We start from the raw sequence: 21,423 nt of genomic DNA, 5'->3' as shown, positions 1-21,423 counted from the left end.
CAGTTAGAGACAGACAGGAGGTCTATCCCAAGAGGACTGGAATCCAAAAGGGACTTGGTTAAGCTCAGTGTGAGCCAGACTGGTGAGAAGAAACCGCAGTAAACCATCCTGCCCTCAGTAGATTAGCCAGGGTTCAAGAAGTGAGGTATTGCCCTGTGTGTGGGCTAGGCTGTTTGTTATTAGAAAGAAGTTGTCAAAAACTATCCCTTTATATAAAGGAGAATATGATTCCAATATGATGTTGGAAGAAGCAATGGTGGGGTAGTATAGGTTCTGGAAATAAATGGAAATAATACATGCAAATGGTCCGCAATGCTTTGGTCCGGTTAAAATTTAACTTTAATTTTGATTTAAAAGTCCATATCCATGTCCATAGTGCAAATAACAAAAACAAACAAAACAAAATACATAAAAAAATGCCAACGCGTTTCGAGGTGCCCTCACCCCTTAGTCATGGCATATTGAACACCTAGTAACTGCTTCCTTATATACACTTGAATCGTAATTAACACACCTGTGTTGATTAGAACGTCACATCCGGGGGTTTCCAAAAACCAATACATAGATCGCCATTGCTCTTTACATACTTCTCTATATATATTTTTTCTACTTTTCCTGGTATACTTAAACATCATGAAATCGCATTACCCAATATCCCCCATGACATACTTCACAATACGAAATAGAGAAACTGCACATAGCTCCAAATCATGTACCGCTCCGGTACCGCATGCCTAATCTTATCTAAAAAGATGAAATGACCTTTCTTTGTTTATATGAGAGTAGCTATACATGCAGGTACGTGAGTGAATAAACAAGAAGACAATAAACCTTAATTGTAACTTCTCATTATATATCTTCCCTAATACAAGAGTTAGTGAAGATTCGTAACTAACATCATAAATTCCTTAGATATCATACTCACTTTGATAGTTATGTTCCTGCAAAGAATTTACATCCACTTCCAAAGTTCCCTTTTCAACGCCATACCTTTCCTTCATGTATATAATCCACTTTTTCAAAAATAGGAGAGCACGGCTTCTCTGTATCACGGAAACAACAAGTCACGTGACAAAAACAAGCCAATGAATAAGGTGACACACCCATAAGGTGGAGTTACAAACGTCATGTAGTGAATATACTACACAACATCCTAAAGTCACATGACTCATAAGAACCAATAATAATAAGGGAGAAGAAGAGATTAACCTTATTCAAAGAATTTTAGCTTGTTCAATGTATCATTTCAATTCTCAATAGATCTACGTAAGATCCGTTCTGATGTTAAGACCTGTCGGGATCCTACAATTGAATTTGAGTATGTAGTGTGCTTCTCTCTTTAATAAAATATCCTTCACATTACCACCTCTGACAGGTTGGTGAACTTTTTCCAGCCCACAAAACCGCATCATATTGGTGTAACCTTCATGTACTTCCGCAAAGTGCCTTGAAGCACCTGACATGTGTTCCGTGCTCTTTTTACTACTGGAAATAAATATATTTCTAACTTCTCCTCAATCCACCCTAGCTTTGGCTCAAAAAACACAGCAAAATCTGCAACAAAAATATGCCTTATAGCTGCACTCCTGTTGTCTGATATATTTTTGCCTAGTGTCACTGTAACATCTTTGCCTGCTCAGACTTTTGCACAATCCTCCGGCTGCATGCTATGGCACAGTAGGCATGTCCATTTGTGATCTTCTGATCATGATGTTTTAGCACAGCTCAGTCAGTATTTATTGCAGTGTGTCAGTCCAGCCAGTACTTATTACGTCCTCTGGTTACTAAGGAGTTAACATTAGTAGTTATTTGATTGACATCTTGCCTCGCCAGTCGAGCATGGGGCAGATTCCTGATTCCCTGGGTCTAGCGTTAGGACTCACTCTCTGTGTTGTTCCCCTTCCCTCTCCCAGGTTCCTGGAGCCGGTACTAGGGATTTGCCTAATTGACAATTCCCTAACAGCAACTTTAGGTGCACCCAACCAATGTAGTTGGAATAAATAAATGATATGACTCTCAATTTAGATAATTTCAGTGAGGGGGAAGAGAATGAGCAGTTCCCACTGTCTTCAGGAAAGGAAAGTGCATGCGTGAATAGTTCAGCCATACCTGCCCAGCATTTCACTATTGAAGTCAGGATGTTTTTGCGTTGTTCACTTTTTAGGACAAGTTTCTCTGGCAGAAACTGTGAGGGGTAGAAAAAGTCTCTGGCCAGGCTGGACAACTGATAGGAACCTATACTAAAATCAGACTTTTTGAAGCAGTTGCCTATAACCAGTGAGACAACAGTGAGATTCATCATTGCATCAGGTCCTGTGGAGTATAAGAGGACTAGTGGAGTTGACTACAGCCACTGTGAAATCAACCTTCACCAAATACTACTTCTATCCTCTCTACCTTCCTTCACTCTGCGCCTTAGTGAGAGACTTTTTTATCTGTGCAACTTTTTGCATGAAAACTGCCTGTTGCATTTCCCGTCTGCTGTTGCTCAGCCCTCAAACGTGCACAGGCATGGTATTAAGTATTGGAACCCCTGCAATTTTTTCAGAAAATAATATATATCTCACAGAACATTTATGCAATGGAAATGAAAATGAATCTGTTGTGGATATCTGCCTCAAATTCCTCTTCGTTTTTCTCTATCTGAATTTAGCCGTATTGCCATAATAGCACTCCTCTACAGGTACTAATCCCCTCCCACACAAGTAATAGTCTCCCAACATTAGTAATACCAGTACTTATGTGTTGGGACTATTATCTATGGAGGGAGTACCATTATAGCATCCCACCACAGCTAACAATCCCAGCACATAAATATTACTATTGTCAGTATCTGAAACAAATAACTGTCCTTCCTGGTCCATGATCAGAAAGAGATCCAGACATCATAATCTTGTCAGTCGCCAGCCCAGAGGAATAGGTAGACCCTGAACCACCTTTCATCCCAGGTGAAGCATGTTTAATCACATAGATTGTTTCTAGCTTAGTACCACTCAAGTGCATGTGGCTGAGTTGCAATAGCAAACTTTTAGTGTGAAGAAGAAACGGGGGTCCTCCAAAAATTGTTCTCCCTTCAAACAGCTGATCATCTGATAGGTCAGCAACATCTGGGCCCCTGTCAATCTTTAGTGGTTAACGTATCCTAAGTATAGGTCAACAATTGATAGGCCTGGAAAACTCCATTAATACTTATCCTGATCTACAGGATAGCTGATTATCTGAATATCTAAAATGAAACATGCTACATTTATATTTCGCTATACAAAAGGCCCCGAGAATCAATTGCTCTGATAGGCTGTAGACATCGCTTCCAATATTGGATGGAATAATGTACACTTTGAGCTTCTTAGATCCCTTGGTTTAGGTGAATTCTTAGTGATAATAAAAGTTTTCAACAGACCTGAAAGTGACTGAATCACATACTACATACAACTTGTAAACCACTGTAAGGGAGCCTTCACACGGAGTTATGCTGCACTCATTCTGATCGTAAAAACACGTTCAGAATGAGCACGTAAAAAGCAGCTCTCATTGACTTGAATGGGAGCCGGCATACGTGTGCTCCCCATTGAAATCAATGGGAGGCTTTTTTCCCTATTGTTTTAAATGTATTACGCGCGTATCACATTGAAAGCAATAGGGAAAAAAAAGCCTCCCATTGATTTCAATGGGGAGCACATGTATGCCGGCTCCCATTCAAGTCAATGGGAGCTACTTTTACGTGCTCATTGTGAACGTGTTTTTTTTACGATCAGAATGAGCGCAGCGTAACTCTGTATGAAGGCTCCCTAATGCAGTTTTTGGAAAAAAGTAGCAATTTTGGAAATTCAGTTTAAGGCCACTCTTCCTTAATGAAAAGAAAATATATTTCTATCTAGGCAAATCACTGCCATGCTGGGAATAACAGCTTGAAACTCCTGGCTACTAGATAAAAAGGTAATGGTGAAATGTTTACATGTTCTGTGTGTGTATAATTAATATAATAACTATAATAATAATAATAATATTAATTATTTAATTACCCTGAAGTAGGTGAAAAAAAAACGCACTCACCTGTACTAGAGATGAGCAAATTTTTGAAAAATTTGATTCAGCCGCTTCACCCAATTTTCCTAAACGATTTTATTTGATCCAAATTAAATTGTGGTGAATCACATTAAAAACTGCTATTTCCTGTTTGCAGAGAGCCTGTATAAAGGTGTAGAACACTGCCCTGCAATAACATGCATAGGGAGTCTACTGTGGTAGTGAAACAATACTGTGAGTCAGTATGACACGCACATGACAGACATCGCTCTTAGACCCACCATTCTGTCTGTATATGTTCCCCTATATCCTTTCCCTACACTTCTAATGCTCCTTTCCTCAACTTTGATTAAGCAATATATCAGTTTTCAAGTCTCCCTGCACTAAGTACACTGGCAAATGCATGAATCCAAGATAGCGGAGGAGTTTTATAGGGCTGTGACATCACAGGGCTGGCTGGCTGCTGATTGGCTGAACGCATGACATTGTTGGTGATCCTGTGTTTCCAGAGTTCCTTGCACTATATCCTAACATGTGCAACAGCCACTTTAGGAAAAAATGCAATTCATTACCCAAAGCGTTAGGAAATCCGGAATTGATGCAAATCGAATATTTCCTGAAATATAGATCAAATTCCACTTCATCAGTTTTGATTCGCTCATCTCTAATCTGTACCCAGTGCTCTGTTGTCCTCCCAGAGCCGTCCGTTCCTTTTGAATATCCTGTGTCTCTTCCACTAAAGCTGCTGATTGGCTGATAGACGTTATCCCCACAATTAAGTCCCTTTGTGAATCATGTAAAAACACATAAAAATAAATAAATAATAAAAAGTAAAAAAAAAAAAACACCTTTACATTCAAATAACATGTTAGGTATCTTCATGTGCGTATAAGCCCCCACTGTCCAAAAATAGCATTATTTATCCCATATGCTAATAATGTCATCAATGGCAACTCCATACAGGCAGGTATTGTCTGCACACTGCTAGTTAGGAAAGCAGCCTAAAAACTTTTGCAGACTGACCATCTCTCTGTTTACTGTATTGCCAGAATTCTGTCAATCCCAATCTTAGTCTATTATGATTTCTTCTTTTTGTTTGGTACCACATTGTGGTGTCACCTTCAAATATTGTGATGATTTTTTATATTATTTTTGTACAGAGGTTAAAGGGATTCTATCATTGGCCCTAGTGATTTTTAACTAAGCATATATTTGTATAGCCTTTAGAGAGGCTATTCCAGACAGGAGGAGGTGAGAGCAGGGAAGGCTGATGAGTCGTCATCATCATCATCATCATCATCGGCAGCCTTCCCTGCTTTCACCTCCCCCTGTGTACATATCACATAGTGCTCAGTGAACTTCCGGTGCTCGTTGCTGGCTAATTAGCATATCAATAAAAGCGGCTGAGAGGATTACTAAACAGAAGGTATGTCTGGAATAGCCTATCTAAAGGCTATGCAAATATATGCTTAGCTAAAAATCACTAGAGTCACTGATAAAATCCCTTTAAAGGATGAAATACCAGGACAGCAGTGGATCCTTAGCCACATACCGTGTGACAAATATTCAACTTCTTGAATCACATTCCTGTGATAATTCCTGAATAATTTTCCCTGGTTGGATGGTGAGTAAGGTCTTATAAACTGCTTGCTGGAAATCCTAGCAGTATTAATGCTACAACAGATGGCTTTGTGAAGTTTACCAGCTATCCACTATAACATCTATATCATTACAGCTTGCCCAATCGTTCTGCAAGGGTGCTTAAGCAATTTCAGCCTATGGGTCTACATCAATGAAAAATTAAATAAGGCTCAAGAACTCATTAAGAATATTTTTGTTTTGTTTTATCCTGGGGCACCAAGAGGCATTCTTAGATGGTTGCTTCTAGGGAAAACATCTGTTATGACTTTTTAAACAAATTATTTTTAAAGAGAAAATATCAACGGTATCAAGGTAGAAGGGTTCGCAGGGGAATTTCATATTGGGTGGGCATATTGCTTGCTAAGTTCAATATTACTCTACATTGTATTTACCAGTGTTGGATTGTAGTGCCTAGGGCCCCCAGGTAAATTTTATTCTGGTGGCATACTGCAAATATTACCTGAACACAATTCATAGAATTATGTTTTTTATAGGTTGCCTAACCCCTATTTTGGGGATTGTAAGACAGAAATATTGGCTGCAATTTCACTGGTGACTAGAGCCCCAGCAGCAATGTTCAGAAGGCCGGTTGCTGGATGGGATGATACTAATCAGCCTGCCTATATGTGCAGATGTCACCTCAGCCTGACTTGTCTATATAATATTAACCTGGACAGGTTGAGATGCATCACATTGCTTGTGTATTTGTAGTACAGTGAGTGTACTGTGATGGCTATCACTCAGAGACTAGAGGACTGGGGGCTCAGCCAGGTCAATGGTGCCTTGTGGATCAGCCTAAACATGGGAGTTACAAAACTAATTTTGTTCCATTTATTCAAAAAAAGCAATTCTGCCGTGGATTTTTCATACTGTCACAACACCATCTGAACAGTCTCTCCCCTCACCTTCTGTCTTTATCCCTCTTCCTCCATAGATTGTAAGACCTCGCGGGCAGGGCCCTCTACCCCACTATGCCAGTTATTGTTAGTATCATATCTGTTTGTACATTTGTGTACTGAATATGAACCCTCAAATGTAAAGCACCATGGAATTAATGGTGCTATATAAATAAACAATAATAATAATACCTCTTTTTACTGTGTTCACCATTAAACTAAACATAAGATGATATGTCAGCAAATTGAATACAATTATATATATATATATATATATATATATATATATATATATATATATATATAAATCCTGGTGGGACTTGAACATACAGTATATATATAATTACATTTTATATATATAGTAATATATATATATATATATATATATAGTAATATATATATATATATATATATATATATATATATATATATACTGTATGTTCAAGTCCCACCAGGATTTCCTCAAATTCTACAAAGACATACTGATAGGAAAAAAATGTACATTGTGATCCCTATCTGGGTCTCAAAATCTACATTTAAAAAAAAAAAAAAAAAAAAAATCAGTCAATGATCGTGTACTATATAGTTCATGGTTATGTGATGGACACTTATATCTATATCTCATCATAAGACAGGTTTTTGATTACTGAGCTACTAGAGACCATGGACTGATTTTATCTTCTGGATGTAAACCATGAATCACAGCAAAGAGACATCTACAAAACTGTAAGAAATAGAAAGTTTCATTACTCAAACAATACCGATTATTTGCTGAAACTGGACAACCCCTTTAAAGAGGACCTTTCACTGATTTGGGCACAGGTAAGGTAACTGCTGCCGGTAAGTCGACTGTGCGCTGAATTCAGCGCACTGTCAGTTTTCCCGATCTGTGCCCTGGGTAAAGAGCTATCGGTTCCGGTACGGTAGCACTTTACAGTCAGAAGGGTGTTTCTGTCAGTCAGGTACGTCCTTCTCCACAGCAGCGCCTATCGCGCTGTACTGTGAGACTGGGGAGGAACGTCCCCTCCCCTCCTGATAATACTGGTCTATGGACGAGCACTGTGAGCAGAGGGAGGGGGCGTTCCTCTCCACTCACACAGTACAGCATGATAGGATGTACTTGACTGACTGTCAGAAACGCCCTTCTGACTGTAAAGCGCTACGGTACCGGCACCACTAGCTCTTTACCCTGGACACAGATTGGGAAAGCCGACAGTGCGCTGAATTCAGCGCACTGTCAGCTTTCCAGCAGTATATAGAACTGCCTATGCCCAAATCAGTGACTCAATCATAAGAACTGGTTCTGTCTTTTCTACAAATGTTAATAATTAATAACATTGGTGTGTTACATGAATATTACTGTATGCAGCACTGTATTGGAATCCACTGTGTAACGGTAGGTTAATTATAATGACAAGTTTGCCTATATATATATATATATATATATATATATATATATATATATATACAACTGTATATATTCATATTTAATACTGGCATTTGAGCTATGTCCGTGAATAGTTTAATATTCCCAGAATTTTATTATTAAATAAAGCATAGCATAAACTATTGGAGGAAACACTTTAATTCATCATACATAAAGGTAATAGGTTTTGTGGCTGGAGATTTGTTAAGAAAGTGTATAGAAATATAAGAGCAATGAATAAGCAGGAAAGTAAAAATAACATATTAGTTGGAAAGAAGAGAAAAGCAGATGGCAAGTGAGGAAAAAAACAGCTGAAGACAACAACAAAGATTAATTTGAACAAAAATGCTGGATGGGAGGGAGCAAGGAGCAGACACCGAGTGTTTCTGGGAAGAGAAAAACAAATTGGGTATCATACAGCACTACAGTCTATGCATATGCATGGCCCAAACCATAAAAAACATAATGGATAATATATACGGTATATATGGGCCATTGACATTTTACCCACATCTTCTGGGCAGTGATTGAGAATACATGGATTATAGGAGAGATACTAAAACCAAAGGTGTTTGGATGATTAGTACATATCCTATATTGCTATGCCGTCAAAAAGGGGGTAAAAAAATGTAAATAGCAATGTGTGACCAGAGACCAAGGAATATTGTACACAATGAGGTTGTATTAGACCTTGTTTTTACATAGAGAGAGCAGGTAGCTAATGTTATGGGCATACCAAATGTGAGTACCATTTGGTGTTATTCATGTTACTTTCCCATGCGATCAGAGCGCCATAATAGTATAGCGCAGGTTCTTTACAATGATTGAGAGATAAAGTTCTGTCTGTCTGTCTGCCACTAGAGGGCGCTCACTGCATAGGGATATTATAGCTTTCTTGTAAGTCCAGTAAGCAATAAATCTGTGGCTCTAGTGGCCACAGAAATCATTTTATCATGTGACTCAATGGGGCAGATTTATTAAACTAGTCTAAAGCCAAACACTCACAATGCAGCTTTGATTTTGTATTCTGCTTCTGAAAAATGAAAGCTGCGTTGTGATTGGTTTCTTTGGGGAACAAACAGTTTTGTTTTATACCATTTTGATACGTATGCTGCTTGGTCAGGGATAGAGTTTTCCATGGACTCCCTCTACTGTACCTATTTCATTATGCTTGAGCCTAACCTGTGTTATTCTGAGACACCAGTCCAATCAAAAAAGTAACTGATAACATCCTATCAAGCATTAGTATATAGTATCTACCCAATCTATAGCATGGTCTTAGGGTTACACAGGGTAATGTAACAGTCAACAATTGCCATGCTACATTTTATGAGTTTATAGGATTTAATGCAATGCAACTCTTTTTCCGAAGACAGAACTATAAGTCTTAAAGGGGTATTCCCACCTCACATACTCAGCAGTCTTCACTCTTGTAAAATCTTCTTTCTTCCTGGTTTCTTGCATCATTTGGTGGGCGGGGTTTCACATGCAACCAGCCGTTTAGCTCCGCCCCCAAATTTACGTGTAGCTCCGCCCACCCACATTGGACTATGAAGTACAGGCAGCAGCAACTCCATTCTGTGTTACATACAGAGACTGCCTGTCTCTGCCATAATGAACACAACTGAATTAGCTAGCCTGATAACTGGGAGAACAAAAGAAATGAAAGCAGCTCCTCTATCTGAGTGCAGGACCTAGGTCACGTGGTGTAGACACAGGAATAGCTAGATACACAGGCTCGCTCCCTGTACTTAGCCCCTCCTCCCTCCCTCCTGAGAGCAGGCAGATACATCATTTGACTCAGGAGCAGCTAAGTCAGGGCTGTGGCCACAAAAAATTTAATAAAGTAAGATAGTGGACAGACAAAGCAGTTTTGCTGAAGCAGTGCATTTAGGAAAAGTCTTACATCCACATTAACAAGCAGTATAGATAGGATCCTTGTGATGGGACAACCCCTTTAAGCATATTACTTCTTCCAGACAGTAAGCTGCTGCCACTGCAGAGACAAGCAGAAAAGTGGTTACCTGGGGCCAAGTGTAACTAATTGCCGGTCAACCACAAACTAAGAAGTTTTGTCTCCAGTCAAGTATTAATTAGTTATGCTCGATCCCTGGTTGTTACTTCACTGCATGTCTCTGGAGGGAAATTAGCTTCAAGTTCAAAAGCGAGCAAACATGTAAAGTAAAAAATAAATATATATATATATATATATATATATATATATATATATATATACAGGTTCCCTTTAAGAAGAAGTAAACTTGTAATAAACTAATAAAAAAACAGTACAAAATGTATAGATTTATTCATTAAAATCGTCAATGAGAAACATTAAGAGCACCATCACACCTTTCATAGAAGACTATCCTATAGTACGTCATGCACTAAATATAATTTGTATTTAGTATCAGTATTATATGTACATCAGGCCTTATTGGTATTGTGAATTATATTGATAGGGTTAATGCACACAAGCACACACACGTAGTTCAGCAGTAAAATGTAGCATTCACTCATATAGACATGTTATAGAAAGAAGGCATCATGCCAAGTGCAGGTAACAACATTAATTAAAGCAACAAAAACACTACACAAAAGATATGATCTACAATACTGTGCAGCAGAAACAATTCATTATATCCGTAATATTTAACCACATCATCATTTCCATAATATATGCGTGCATGTATGTAATGTATGTGTTGTCCATGTATACTTAGCATTGAGGCCATGTCTTCTGCATCTGTAATAAAAATAAAACTTTTAAAACAATATACTGTACACGTTCCTTCATTATGCCCCTGCTGTTTATTGCTCATAAATATTTTTTATGGTAATAAATTACATTTAAAAAAAATATTTTTAGTTATTTTTAATTTAAATTCTAACTACTAAAACACAATTCCATTTCGGCACACAGCAATTATTATGCAACATGTCAGTCCCTGACTCAATAATGGGTTAATTTCACGTAAGCAAGTGAACATAGCATCAGAGGAATGAATTCACCTCGTTCCATGCTGTGTCATTTGGAGATGAGAACTTAGCATTGGCACCACTGCCTTCTATTTAATGTGTCCCTTAAGATTCCTTGGGAAATAAAGGAGGCGCTCTGATGGAACTGCATAGCCTGTATGTGAAATGCTAGTGCAGATTTTTTTTTTTTTTTTTATCAGTCTAACCTTCTGTGTTGATACATGAATGCTGGTACCCACTTACAGGGATGCCAGATGATCAGTGCAGAATGAAGGTCCCAAGGGAACGCATCATGTGGTTCTCTGCCCTGTGACGTCACTAGCAGATGGCATGGGTACCAGCTCTGGCAGTTGGCATCAATGTCACTTTTTTAGAGATCAATGAGATACACACATATCTAGACTCCTGGAGACAATGCGACATTCGGACTGAATCTGAAGGCGAAAAAAATGAAATCTGGATGTTGATTGAATAAGTCTGAAGGTAACAGACCTTTTTATGCTTTACTATATAAATTTATTGCATGTAATATTTACACTTTGCTTATATTTGCTTATTACATATTGTTATACTTCATTTACTTTCTACAATGTTCTGTTCTTTTTTATCCATTGTATCATGACACGAGTAGTCGTGTAGGCTAATGTGTATCAATATTATAGAATGCTTTCATAATTGCATAATGAAGGGATTGTGTTACTAATTGCTCGTTCGTTTAGGCACAAGAGGTATTCATGTGCTTTTCACTGCATGCTGTCTGATGACTTTATATACAGATTTCCTCTCTACCCTCACTTCCATGTAGACAATATTTCAATATAATATTTAGACCAATGATGCCAAATTGTATCTAAGCAAGCAGCAAGCACAAGATTATAGCCACTCGTCATTTCCTTTCTGTATTCCTCTAGTGATGCCTCAAACCAATAATTGTACAATAATTTTACTGAGAAATATTATCTTCTTAATTCTAGCAAATTGTTAGGATTTATTTTTAAGGAAAAGATGTTTAAAATTATTCCCTATATTTTTGTGTTTACAAGTTTAAAAACTTGTTTAAAAATTCATACCAGTTATTGCGGGCATTCCAAACTATTATTAAAAATAAAATATATTCAGATTTCCTACTATCTATTGTGATCATACTATAGAAAATTTCAACAAATTTCATAGTATTGCCAAAATGTGTACTTTGAAATATGCATATGATATGTGTTCTGAAAAAGAGCTGGTATATGGATGTATTAGTTAGATTTATGGATGATATCTCTGGATATCACTTTGTCATTTCAGGTGATTTAATCCTAAACAGCAATGTTAACACTTCCATTTGACGAATCTGTAGTGATGACGGAGTCGCAGCTTTGTAGAAAGTATGTGCGGGAAAATGAAGAGCAAAAATCTCTAAAGAAAGTTGAAAGCTGTGGCAAACAGATAGTGTCCCATGGGAAAAATATCAAAAGAACACCTGAAGAGGAAACAGAGCAAGAAGAAGAGGAGGAGGACAAGGAAGAAGAGGACGAAAATGGATTGCCAAGGAGGAGGGGGCCAAGGAAAAAAAAGATGACCAAGGTCAGAATAGAAAGGATTAAACTAAGACGGATAGAGGCCAATGCAAGAGAAAGAGGGAGAATGCATGGCCTAAATGATGCCCTGGACAATTTAAGGAAAGTTGTGCCCTGCTATTCTAAGACACAAAAACTGTCTAAAATAGAAACTTTAAGGCTGGCAAAAAACTATATCTGGGCTCTGTCTGAGATCCTGCGTATTGGGAAGAGACCAGATCTGCTCACCTTTGTGCAAAATCTATGCAAAGGTTTGTCCCAGCCCACCACAAACTTGGTGGCTGGGTGCCTGCAGCTCAATGCCAGGAGTTTTCTCATGGGTCAGAGTGGCGAGGCAGTCCATCACGCAAGATCCCCATATACGTCTATTTACCCTCCGTATCACAGCCCTGAGCTTAGCACCCCACCAGGTCACGGGAGCCTTGACAATTCCAAGACAGGAAAGCCGTACAATTACTGTAGTGCTTATGAATCTTTTTATGAAAGTACTTCTCCTGAGTGTACCAGCCCTCAGTTTGAAGGTCCCTTAAGCCCTCCCTCCATGAACTATAATGGGATATTTTCCCTGAAGCAAGAAGAGGCCTTGGACTATGGGAAAAATTATAATTATGGCATGCATTACTGTGCAGTGCCAGGCAGGGGGCCCCTCGGGCAGAGCTCTATGTTCAGGTTGCCTACAGACAGCCACTTCCCTTATGACTTCCATCTGCGCAGCCAGTCTCTCGCCATGCAAGATGAATTAAATGCAGTTTTTCATAATTAATGAGGAAAATGAATATAAACAGTGGTCATTCACCTCCCTCCCCCAATCTAATTAAGATAAAGCAGATGCTTGTTCACACAGTAATTGACACGGCTCGATTAAGGTATCACCATGGTCCCAAAAGTGTGTTTTAAACTTCTGTGCTCTAGTTTGTTTGTTTGGGTTTTTTTCTCTTTGTGAAAAGCCAAATTTTCTGCCATATTTAGAAGAAAATCCATCACTCCTGATCCTTTTTGAATACTGTTATTTTGCCCTGCACTAAAGCCTATTTTATGTTTATTTGTTAAGCAATCTGTTAAGATTACGTGATAAAATAAAGAAATGTACACTACACCATTCCTATGTCTATATTAATTACTCACAGACAATTCAAGGCAATGGTATTGTAAGCTGTTTTATGCCAGAAGGGCCTTGAAAAGAAATGCCTTGCAGGCAGGCCTCATTGTCAGTGAGCAGATTAGTGACTACATAACAATGTACAATTCAAGCTCATTAGGTCCTGAATGGGAAAGTTAAGCATGTACAAGAAAAGTTCAAAATCATTGAAAATTGTGGCAATTTTTTAAAGAATACATAGTGAAAAAAAAGAATGTTCGCCGGTAAATAGAAAAAGGTCTGGAAAAAAAAAACTGTGATTCTCAGAATAGTAAATCAGCGGACGCAGATGGCTGGGGATCAAGTGTAAGATTCAGAATTTTTAATTAATAGGTGTTACAGACCATCTCACTAAAATGCATCACTACTCTGCATAGATTACATGAAATAGAAAACACCACGAGGAGTTTATTTTGGCATCTCGCTCATAACATATGTGCATATAAACTCCAAGAATTTAAGGATTTATTCTTTTATTTATATTAATGTGCCAGAAAATATGGTCATGTAGTGTAAAATAATTGATTAATAATAATGTGTCAACTAAAGATAGACAAAATTTTAAATGATGTTCTGACTTATGTTATATCTAATCTAGATTTGTTTTCATTTTTCAAATATTCATTGATAACTTCCAAGCAATTCTTAATAAAAACTAAAAGCTGAATTAAAAATACCAGCCATGTATCTACACTATCTATACACTAACACCCAGAAATTATTTTGTAGTTACGCTCAGGAAATTATTTTGTCTTGCTGTATTTGCTAAGGCCTAGAATTGATACAAAAAAAAATGTTTAAAAACACTGCACTTTTTAAGTATTTTTATTGCAAAGATTGCAGGACTGAGTTTGTCAGAACAGTTTGTGTTTCTGGATGTTATACAGAGCAGTAGGTAAACTTGTCTGCATTATTTTATGTCAAAGCACTATACTATACATGGACAGAGCGACATCAATGGTATAAATAACACATTCAGCACTGCAATATCTTAAAATGTACAAATGCTGCCAAATCTTTAAGTTTTCCAACCTGCTACTTCTGTTTGCTTTGGATTAAATGTTATTAATATAAACTCAGTATTTCTATTTTTTGTGAAGGGACATGGCCAAGAAGTGTATTTGCTATAACTAGGCAGCACATCTATATAGATAGATTTTATACATAAACTTATAGCTTGTTAATAAGCGTTAATAACGAAACATAGGATATTGAGTTTTTATTGCTAGATGGGTATCTCTATGATCTTCAAATGAACAAATTGAAAATAGGAAGGAAGGGTCAAAAAGAATACATTGGAGCATATTGAAATGAGAAAGTAAGTAAGTAACAAGAAAGGAGAATTATGAGTGTGTATATATATATATATATATATATATATATATATATATATATATATATATATATATTTATTTATTAAATGTTTACTAATAGCTCTCAAGGTTTGGAAACAAAAATCTGCCAGATATAGTAGACCACGTCCTATGTGATTTTTTTTTTTTTAGACAGGTCATGTGTTAAGTTGTTAATTCATCACATGACATAGTCAATGCCAGCTGTAAATCAAATATCAGATTCTCCTCTGGTTAAGTTTTCGTGTTGTGATCTCACTATGGGATATGTCACAATTCCAACTCTATGCATAATAACATCATTCAGAAACTTATAATAGTCCAGAGTATAAAATAAGTTAACTCCTGCTCACTTTTCAGTATATAATATTGAAATACCGCAGGAATAAATAGTGATAATGTTTAGAAAGAAAAAACTAAATATATTGTTGGCAATACAATTTTGTCTAGGACTTTGATAACATATTTCTTTTGAGAAGATTCAGTCTTCTCTGTAAAATCTAGTAACCAACAGGTGACAACAGACTTAATACGTATATACGTATATAATATGTATGTACACGTAATATCATATGATTTATTATATGATCTCTTTAGCTCAGGGCTTTTTAAACTATATAGAGAGCACAAATATACTTAAAATAGATATGATATGTTTCTCTTTCATTTTTGCAGCTAAACCAACTATTACCAATTCAATACAAGATGTATACATACACAAAAGTGTCAAGTTTCATTTCATGCTAGCAATTTATAGTAAAGAGATATGTATGAGATAATATATATATTATATATACTATATATAATATATAGTATATGTATGAGATAATATATATTATATATACTATAAATTGCCTATATATAGGCAATTTATAGTAAAGATATATATATATATATATATATATATATATATATAAAAGCATTTTATAGTAAAGAGATAATATATATATATATATATATATATATATATATTATCTCTTTACTATAAAATGCTTATATATATATATATATATATATATATATATATAAAAGCATATATATATATATATATATTAGATTTTAGACAACATAAGCTCAGTTCAGCCTGTTTATGATAATATAATAAACTACAGACTATAATTTTAAGAATATTTATATGAACCGTTTGAATAAAAAAAAATCAATATTCCCTTTTTGGTCCTTGCAATAAAAAAATAAAATCATATGACTGGCATATATTATTGAGTAATTACGTGTAAATAAGACTTCATTACACCTCATTAAAATCTTAAGATATAGTATACTGCCTATTGTTTGATTGTTACAACTTAACACAATATTTGACCATAAGCTGTGTCAATTTATGTTTTGGTTTTAACAGTTTTTCGGCGCATTTATGTATCAAAATCTTTTCCTAAACAGAGGAGCAGGCCCCCCACTGAGTGCTTACTACAGTCACCACAATAACTAATTTAGCTGCACTCCTAAGTTACTCTCACCCTTTTTATCATGTCAACCAGGTTAACAAGACATTAAAAAGTGTCTCCAAGAATAGACATATTATATCTCAAAAGTGAATCTGTATTCGAATGATATGGACACAGAACACTTTCCATATCATACAAATTCTTACACACACGTCATGAATAGTATGCTGATAGCACAAATACAAATTATTTTATAGAATTAAGAAAATCTAAAAAAAATCAAACTAATCCTCCCTGTAAAATATACTAATTAACAGCTAATTACTACTATTAATTATGAGTATCTATATAATGAAATAGCATATTATTCTAACAAATATTATCCTATTGACCCTCAGTGTTTTCTTAGTCTATACATGGGAGCTGTTCTATATATAAAATATGTATTATTTGCTATTTACAAAATATTTAATATTTGTTTTTTAAATAAATATAGTCATCTAATCCTCATCTAAAATCTGTGACATTCCTTTACAGCAATGTATTTTATGGTACCATTCATTAGGTAATAACAAACAACAATTCTAACTTCTAAAATAAGCTAATTTTTAATGATAATTAAGCAATACCTGGACCTATATAATGTATGTGTAGTTGCATGCTATATTCTATATTCTGCTTTTATTAGCTCTTATATAAAGCGCACCTCGATAGTGATGCAAAGGGATCAAGGACAAGTGGTCAGAAGGCAACAGCATACATGCTCATTTGTGTTTACAGGGAAGAATTTACCCAATAGTATGTCCAACCAGCTTGGGAACTGTTTTGGAAGCTGGTAAAGATGAAATGAATTCCCATGTAAACCATACCTATACAAGTTAAAATGCTAATTTGTGGTGCCTCCATCTGCTGCGTTCTCTGTAGCTCTGACAGTAACACAAAATCGTAGGCTCATTAATGCTCCAATTCATTGCATATGCACGGGGACTGCTGTTCACAATATAGTGATTTATAGCAGAAAAAGGTGAAAGGATCATATTCATTTGTTATAACATTCCACATTGCATGAATAAGAAAATATATTGTAGATACCGCCATGAGCATGCTATGGCCATCATGAGATGACTGGTGTATTCATTTTTGTTTCTTTTTACTAAACATTTGTGTAGACTTTAAGAACATTATCGTGGTATGTCATCACGACTGTGCCACCCCAAATACAACGAGCATTATTATTTAGAAGAAAGCGCTATTCTTCCTTCACGTAAAGCGCTAATCAGCAAATTCTGCACATATGTTCCCTGCCAGAAGGAAATGGCTTCAGTGTTTTTCATTCAAGGCGACATATTCAAATGTCAGCAATTGTCAGTTTTGAAAATCTGTTCCTATAATATCATTTTTTTTTTCTGTGAAACATTCCCTTCCCATAACTGAATATCCTGATGAAGTTTACACCTGGAAAGGACTGTTTAAACACCTTCATTTATAATAAAACTAAATTTCCTTAATTTCTCTCTATAGTAGAAGTTATTTTATAACTGAATACAAAATAACCTCTTCATTCCCTTCCCAAAAATCCTGAACATCGGACTAAAGTCTTGGTACCTGTCTATACTGAGTCCCTGTGCAGCATGCTGTCTGTGAATGTTAAAATGTACTTACTAATATTACAAAAGTTACTGTATACTCTTTGATATTCTATATGAGCTTATACAAACTTTGGAATTACCATGTAAGAATACGGCCTTATATTTTGCTGCTGTGTTTTTTTTTTTTTGTTTGTTTTGTTTTTTTTTAGCTAAAGTAAGAGGTGGATTTAACAGAAGGGTAACATCTAAAAAATGCTTTACTTCCATTTTCCATTACTTTTTAAGATACTCCTGACTTTGACTCAAAAAACCACAGCAAAATCTACATCAAAATAATGCTGCGTTTCCACAACATGGGGCCTTTACCTAAAGAAGTTTTGAGGATTTTGTATTTTCTTTATGGGAGATTAGTACCTAGGCCTGGCTACGGGGTATAAGAGTAAGTCCATCTTTGCAATATTGTTTGATTACAATAATACAGACATGTAGCAGTAAGGTATGCTGAGGTATTAGCTATAACAGGTGACTGGGCCCAAAGACCCACTGCCACATAAGAACAACCCAGTATTAGAAAAACAAAAATCACATGGTAGGTGACCAAATATTGCACTGGAAACCAGGAGTTTTAAGTTTTGTCTCTGCTCCGATGCATCTAAAATAAAAAAAAATAACTGTGACTTTGCCACTGGACTTAATTATAAATGATCACTTAAGCATTACGATGCATGTTTTCACTATTTAATTCAAAGCTATAGGTAGGCCTGTGTATGCTAGTGATCAGTTATCCTGCATTACCAATGTTGTGAATGATTATATTTGTGAAAAAAACACCTTTGGACAGGTTCACATGTACCAGAATTGTTTAAAAGGAATCTGCCAGGGCAATTTGGGACACAAAATCACCCTCAGACCCTTATGGACCAGAGGCTTAATGTCACAAATTGCCCTGTAATACATCCAAGCCCACAATAAAAATAAAAAAGCTTTATATTACCCTGCCGCTGTAGTTCCCACAACAGTGCAGTTCTTCAATGGTGCCAAAGGAGTACACTTTGGCTTCAGTTCGCTTGCCCAGTATCTCTGGCACTTGTGTAGTGAAATCAGGGTGTACGCCCTGAACGTCACCAAAGAACTGCACAGGCATCAGGAGCACCAGAGATCGCACCACAGATCGACCTGACACGTTCTCTTTAACCACTTCAGTACCGGGCCAATTTGTGGTCCAGGACCAGACACATTTCGGGGATTTTTGTATGTGCGGTTTTGAGGGCTATAACATTTTTCCCATATGTCTCATTCAACTAATTTTTGCACCTTTTTTTTTCGGGGACACATAGGGCTTTATTTTTATGTTTTTATTTTCGAATGTATTTAAAAGATTTTTATATCCGGGAAAATATAAACATAATAGGAGGGAAATTTTGTCTAGTTTTCACTTTATTATTTTTTTTTATTTACCGTAATAACACAAAGTACTACTGAAAAACTTTATAAAATAGTTTTTCCTCTCCATTACAGTAATTTTTATTTTGTATGGTGTTGTCGGGGGTGGGGCTATAACTTTTAATAATGGCGTTTTATTAGCGTATTAATTAATTAATTTATTTTTTAATTATTTTATTTAAAAAAATTTTAACTTTTTTTTATTATATTTTATTTTATTTTTTTCAGATTGTGTCCCCATAAGGTCATAAGAGACCTTTGGGGACATCTGATCACTTTTTTTTGTTAGGGAGGCTGATTTCCCCTGTAACTGAGGCTGGTACATTTAGCCTCAGTTGCAGGAGGAATCCAGCCTCCTGCACACTGTATATACAGCTTACTGAGCTGATCTGGGTCCTGTAGGACCCAGCAGCTCTTGTAAGACACTTAGCCCGGCGGATCACATGACCGCCGGGTCAGAGGGTGGCCGAATCATGGTGGCACCCATAGCTGTGTATACAGCGCTCATTGAGCGCTATATACATGGCGATCGAGAAGGCAGGGAAGGGAATAAACCTTCCCTGCCATCTCTCTGGGAGCTTCGGCTGAAGTTACAGCTGGCTCCCAGCTTCAGCAGCTGCACGATCTGATTTCTGATTGGACGTACCAGTGCGTCCTGTCAGAACTAGGCAACCACTTCCCGGACGTTTATAGTCTATGGGCGGTCCGGAAGTGGTTAAGGTTGTCACCTAACTGGTATACTACTAGCTTGACAGGTATTTTTACTATCGGTGCTGATAATTTTTCACCTCATTGGAGTCAGATATTTTTATGTTTTCATATCTTTTTTTAAACTAATTTTTTTTAGTATACCTAACAAAACATAATTGAGTCAGTACAGGAAATGTAAGCAGAAACATCTTCCTTGATATCTTGATACAAAATGTTTCAGGGCAATATACAAATAGAAGAGCTGATCAAAAGAAACATGAGAAATACAAAAAGTGAAAGACATAATTAGCTCTATTTTAGTCTAAGCTTTTTCCCAAGGTACCCTGTGTCACCTCTGCACAAACCTCACTCACAAACAGTAGAAATGAATGACATTTTTTACTTTTCCCTTTTATTCCCTTAAACTTAGTCAATGCTTCACCATTGGGTGCCCCTCTTGCTACTTCATGTTGACATCTCCTCATTCAAGCTCCACTAGTGTCCAACCAGTTAGCTTAACTCAATGGACACCCCAAACAACCCAAAACATGCCCTTAGGCTTTCTTTGTTGCAACATTTGGTGTACTGGAACAATGTCTTTATGCCTGCTATCGTATGGCTTATTTTTCACATTGTGACTAGACCTTTAGTACCCATCTCCCTGTGAGGCTCCATGGCCACGCCCTCTATATCAAATAAGCCTTTTTTATTGAGCAATCACCATATCAGTCCTAGAGGGCTCTTCAGTCAACCACTGTACATAGAAACACTACAATTAATACTACACTGATAAGGGGGAGGAGCTCGCTTCTCCAAGGCTATTTCGCCTGAGGGTCTCACCTGATGGAATAGCACTCTCTGATGCACTTTCCAATGTTGTTGACCGCTTTGCAATATAGTTTAGTTTTCCCATACCCATGCCATGTGGACTAGAACAAGGTTGTTACCCTGTCCCATAATCTGATGTAATCCAGTGGTACAGATGTCTAGATCTCCTACAATCTTTTAGCTGAGTTCAAACTTGATCAGCAGGGAGTGCATAGTAAATTTGGAGCCTCCTTCCTGGCCACTCCCTAGTAATGCTTAACTCTAGATATCCTAAGATAGTGCCCTCAAACACTCATGTGATTATTTCCCTGTGCCTTAGAGGAGCATCTTGGTTGGTCATAGATTTCACTCATATATATTGATAAACATAATCTGCAGCACTTTTTGGTGGACTTCCTGGATGATCTTGAAAATAGGAACAGGTGGAATAAATTCAGGGGCCGGGGA

At 36.6% G+C, this 21,423-nt stretch overlaps 1 protein-coding gene across 1 annotated transcript; it reads left to right on the top strand.

Moving 5' to 3' along the window:
* The first annotated feature begins 11,203 nt into the window (after positions 1–11,203).
* NEUROD6 (neuronal differentiation 6) lies at positions 11,204–13,624 on the top strand. Its single transcript, XM_075271064.1, has 2 exons — positions 11,204–11,448; positions 12,259–13,624. The coding sequence occupies exon 2, from the start codon at positions 12,280–12,282 to the stop codon at positions 13,291–13,293; it is 1,014 nt and encodes a 337-aa protein (XP_075127165.1). The 5' UTR covers positions 11,204–11,448; positions 12,259–12,279; the 3' UTR covers positions 13,294–13,624.
* The last annotated feature ends 7,799 nt before the right edge of the window (positions 13,625–21,423 follow it).

The sequence above is a fragment of the Leptodactylus fuscus genome, chromosome 4 (assembly GCF_031893055.1).
Source record: "Leptodactylus fuscus isolate aLepFus1 chromosome 4, aLepFus1.hap2, whole genome shotgun sequence".
Classification (NCBI taxonomy): domain Eukaryota; kingdom Metazoa; phylum Chordata; class Amphibia; order Anura; family Leptodactylidae; genus Leptodactylus; species Leptodactylus fuscus.
The sequence above is the reverse complement of the archived record's forward strand: the minus strand, read 5'-3'. Positions and strand labels throughout refer to the sequence as shown.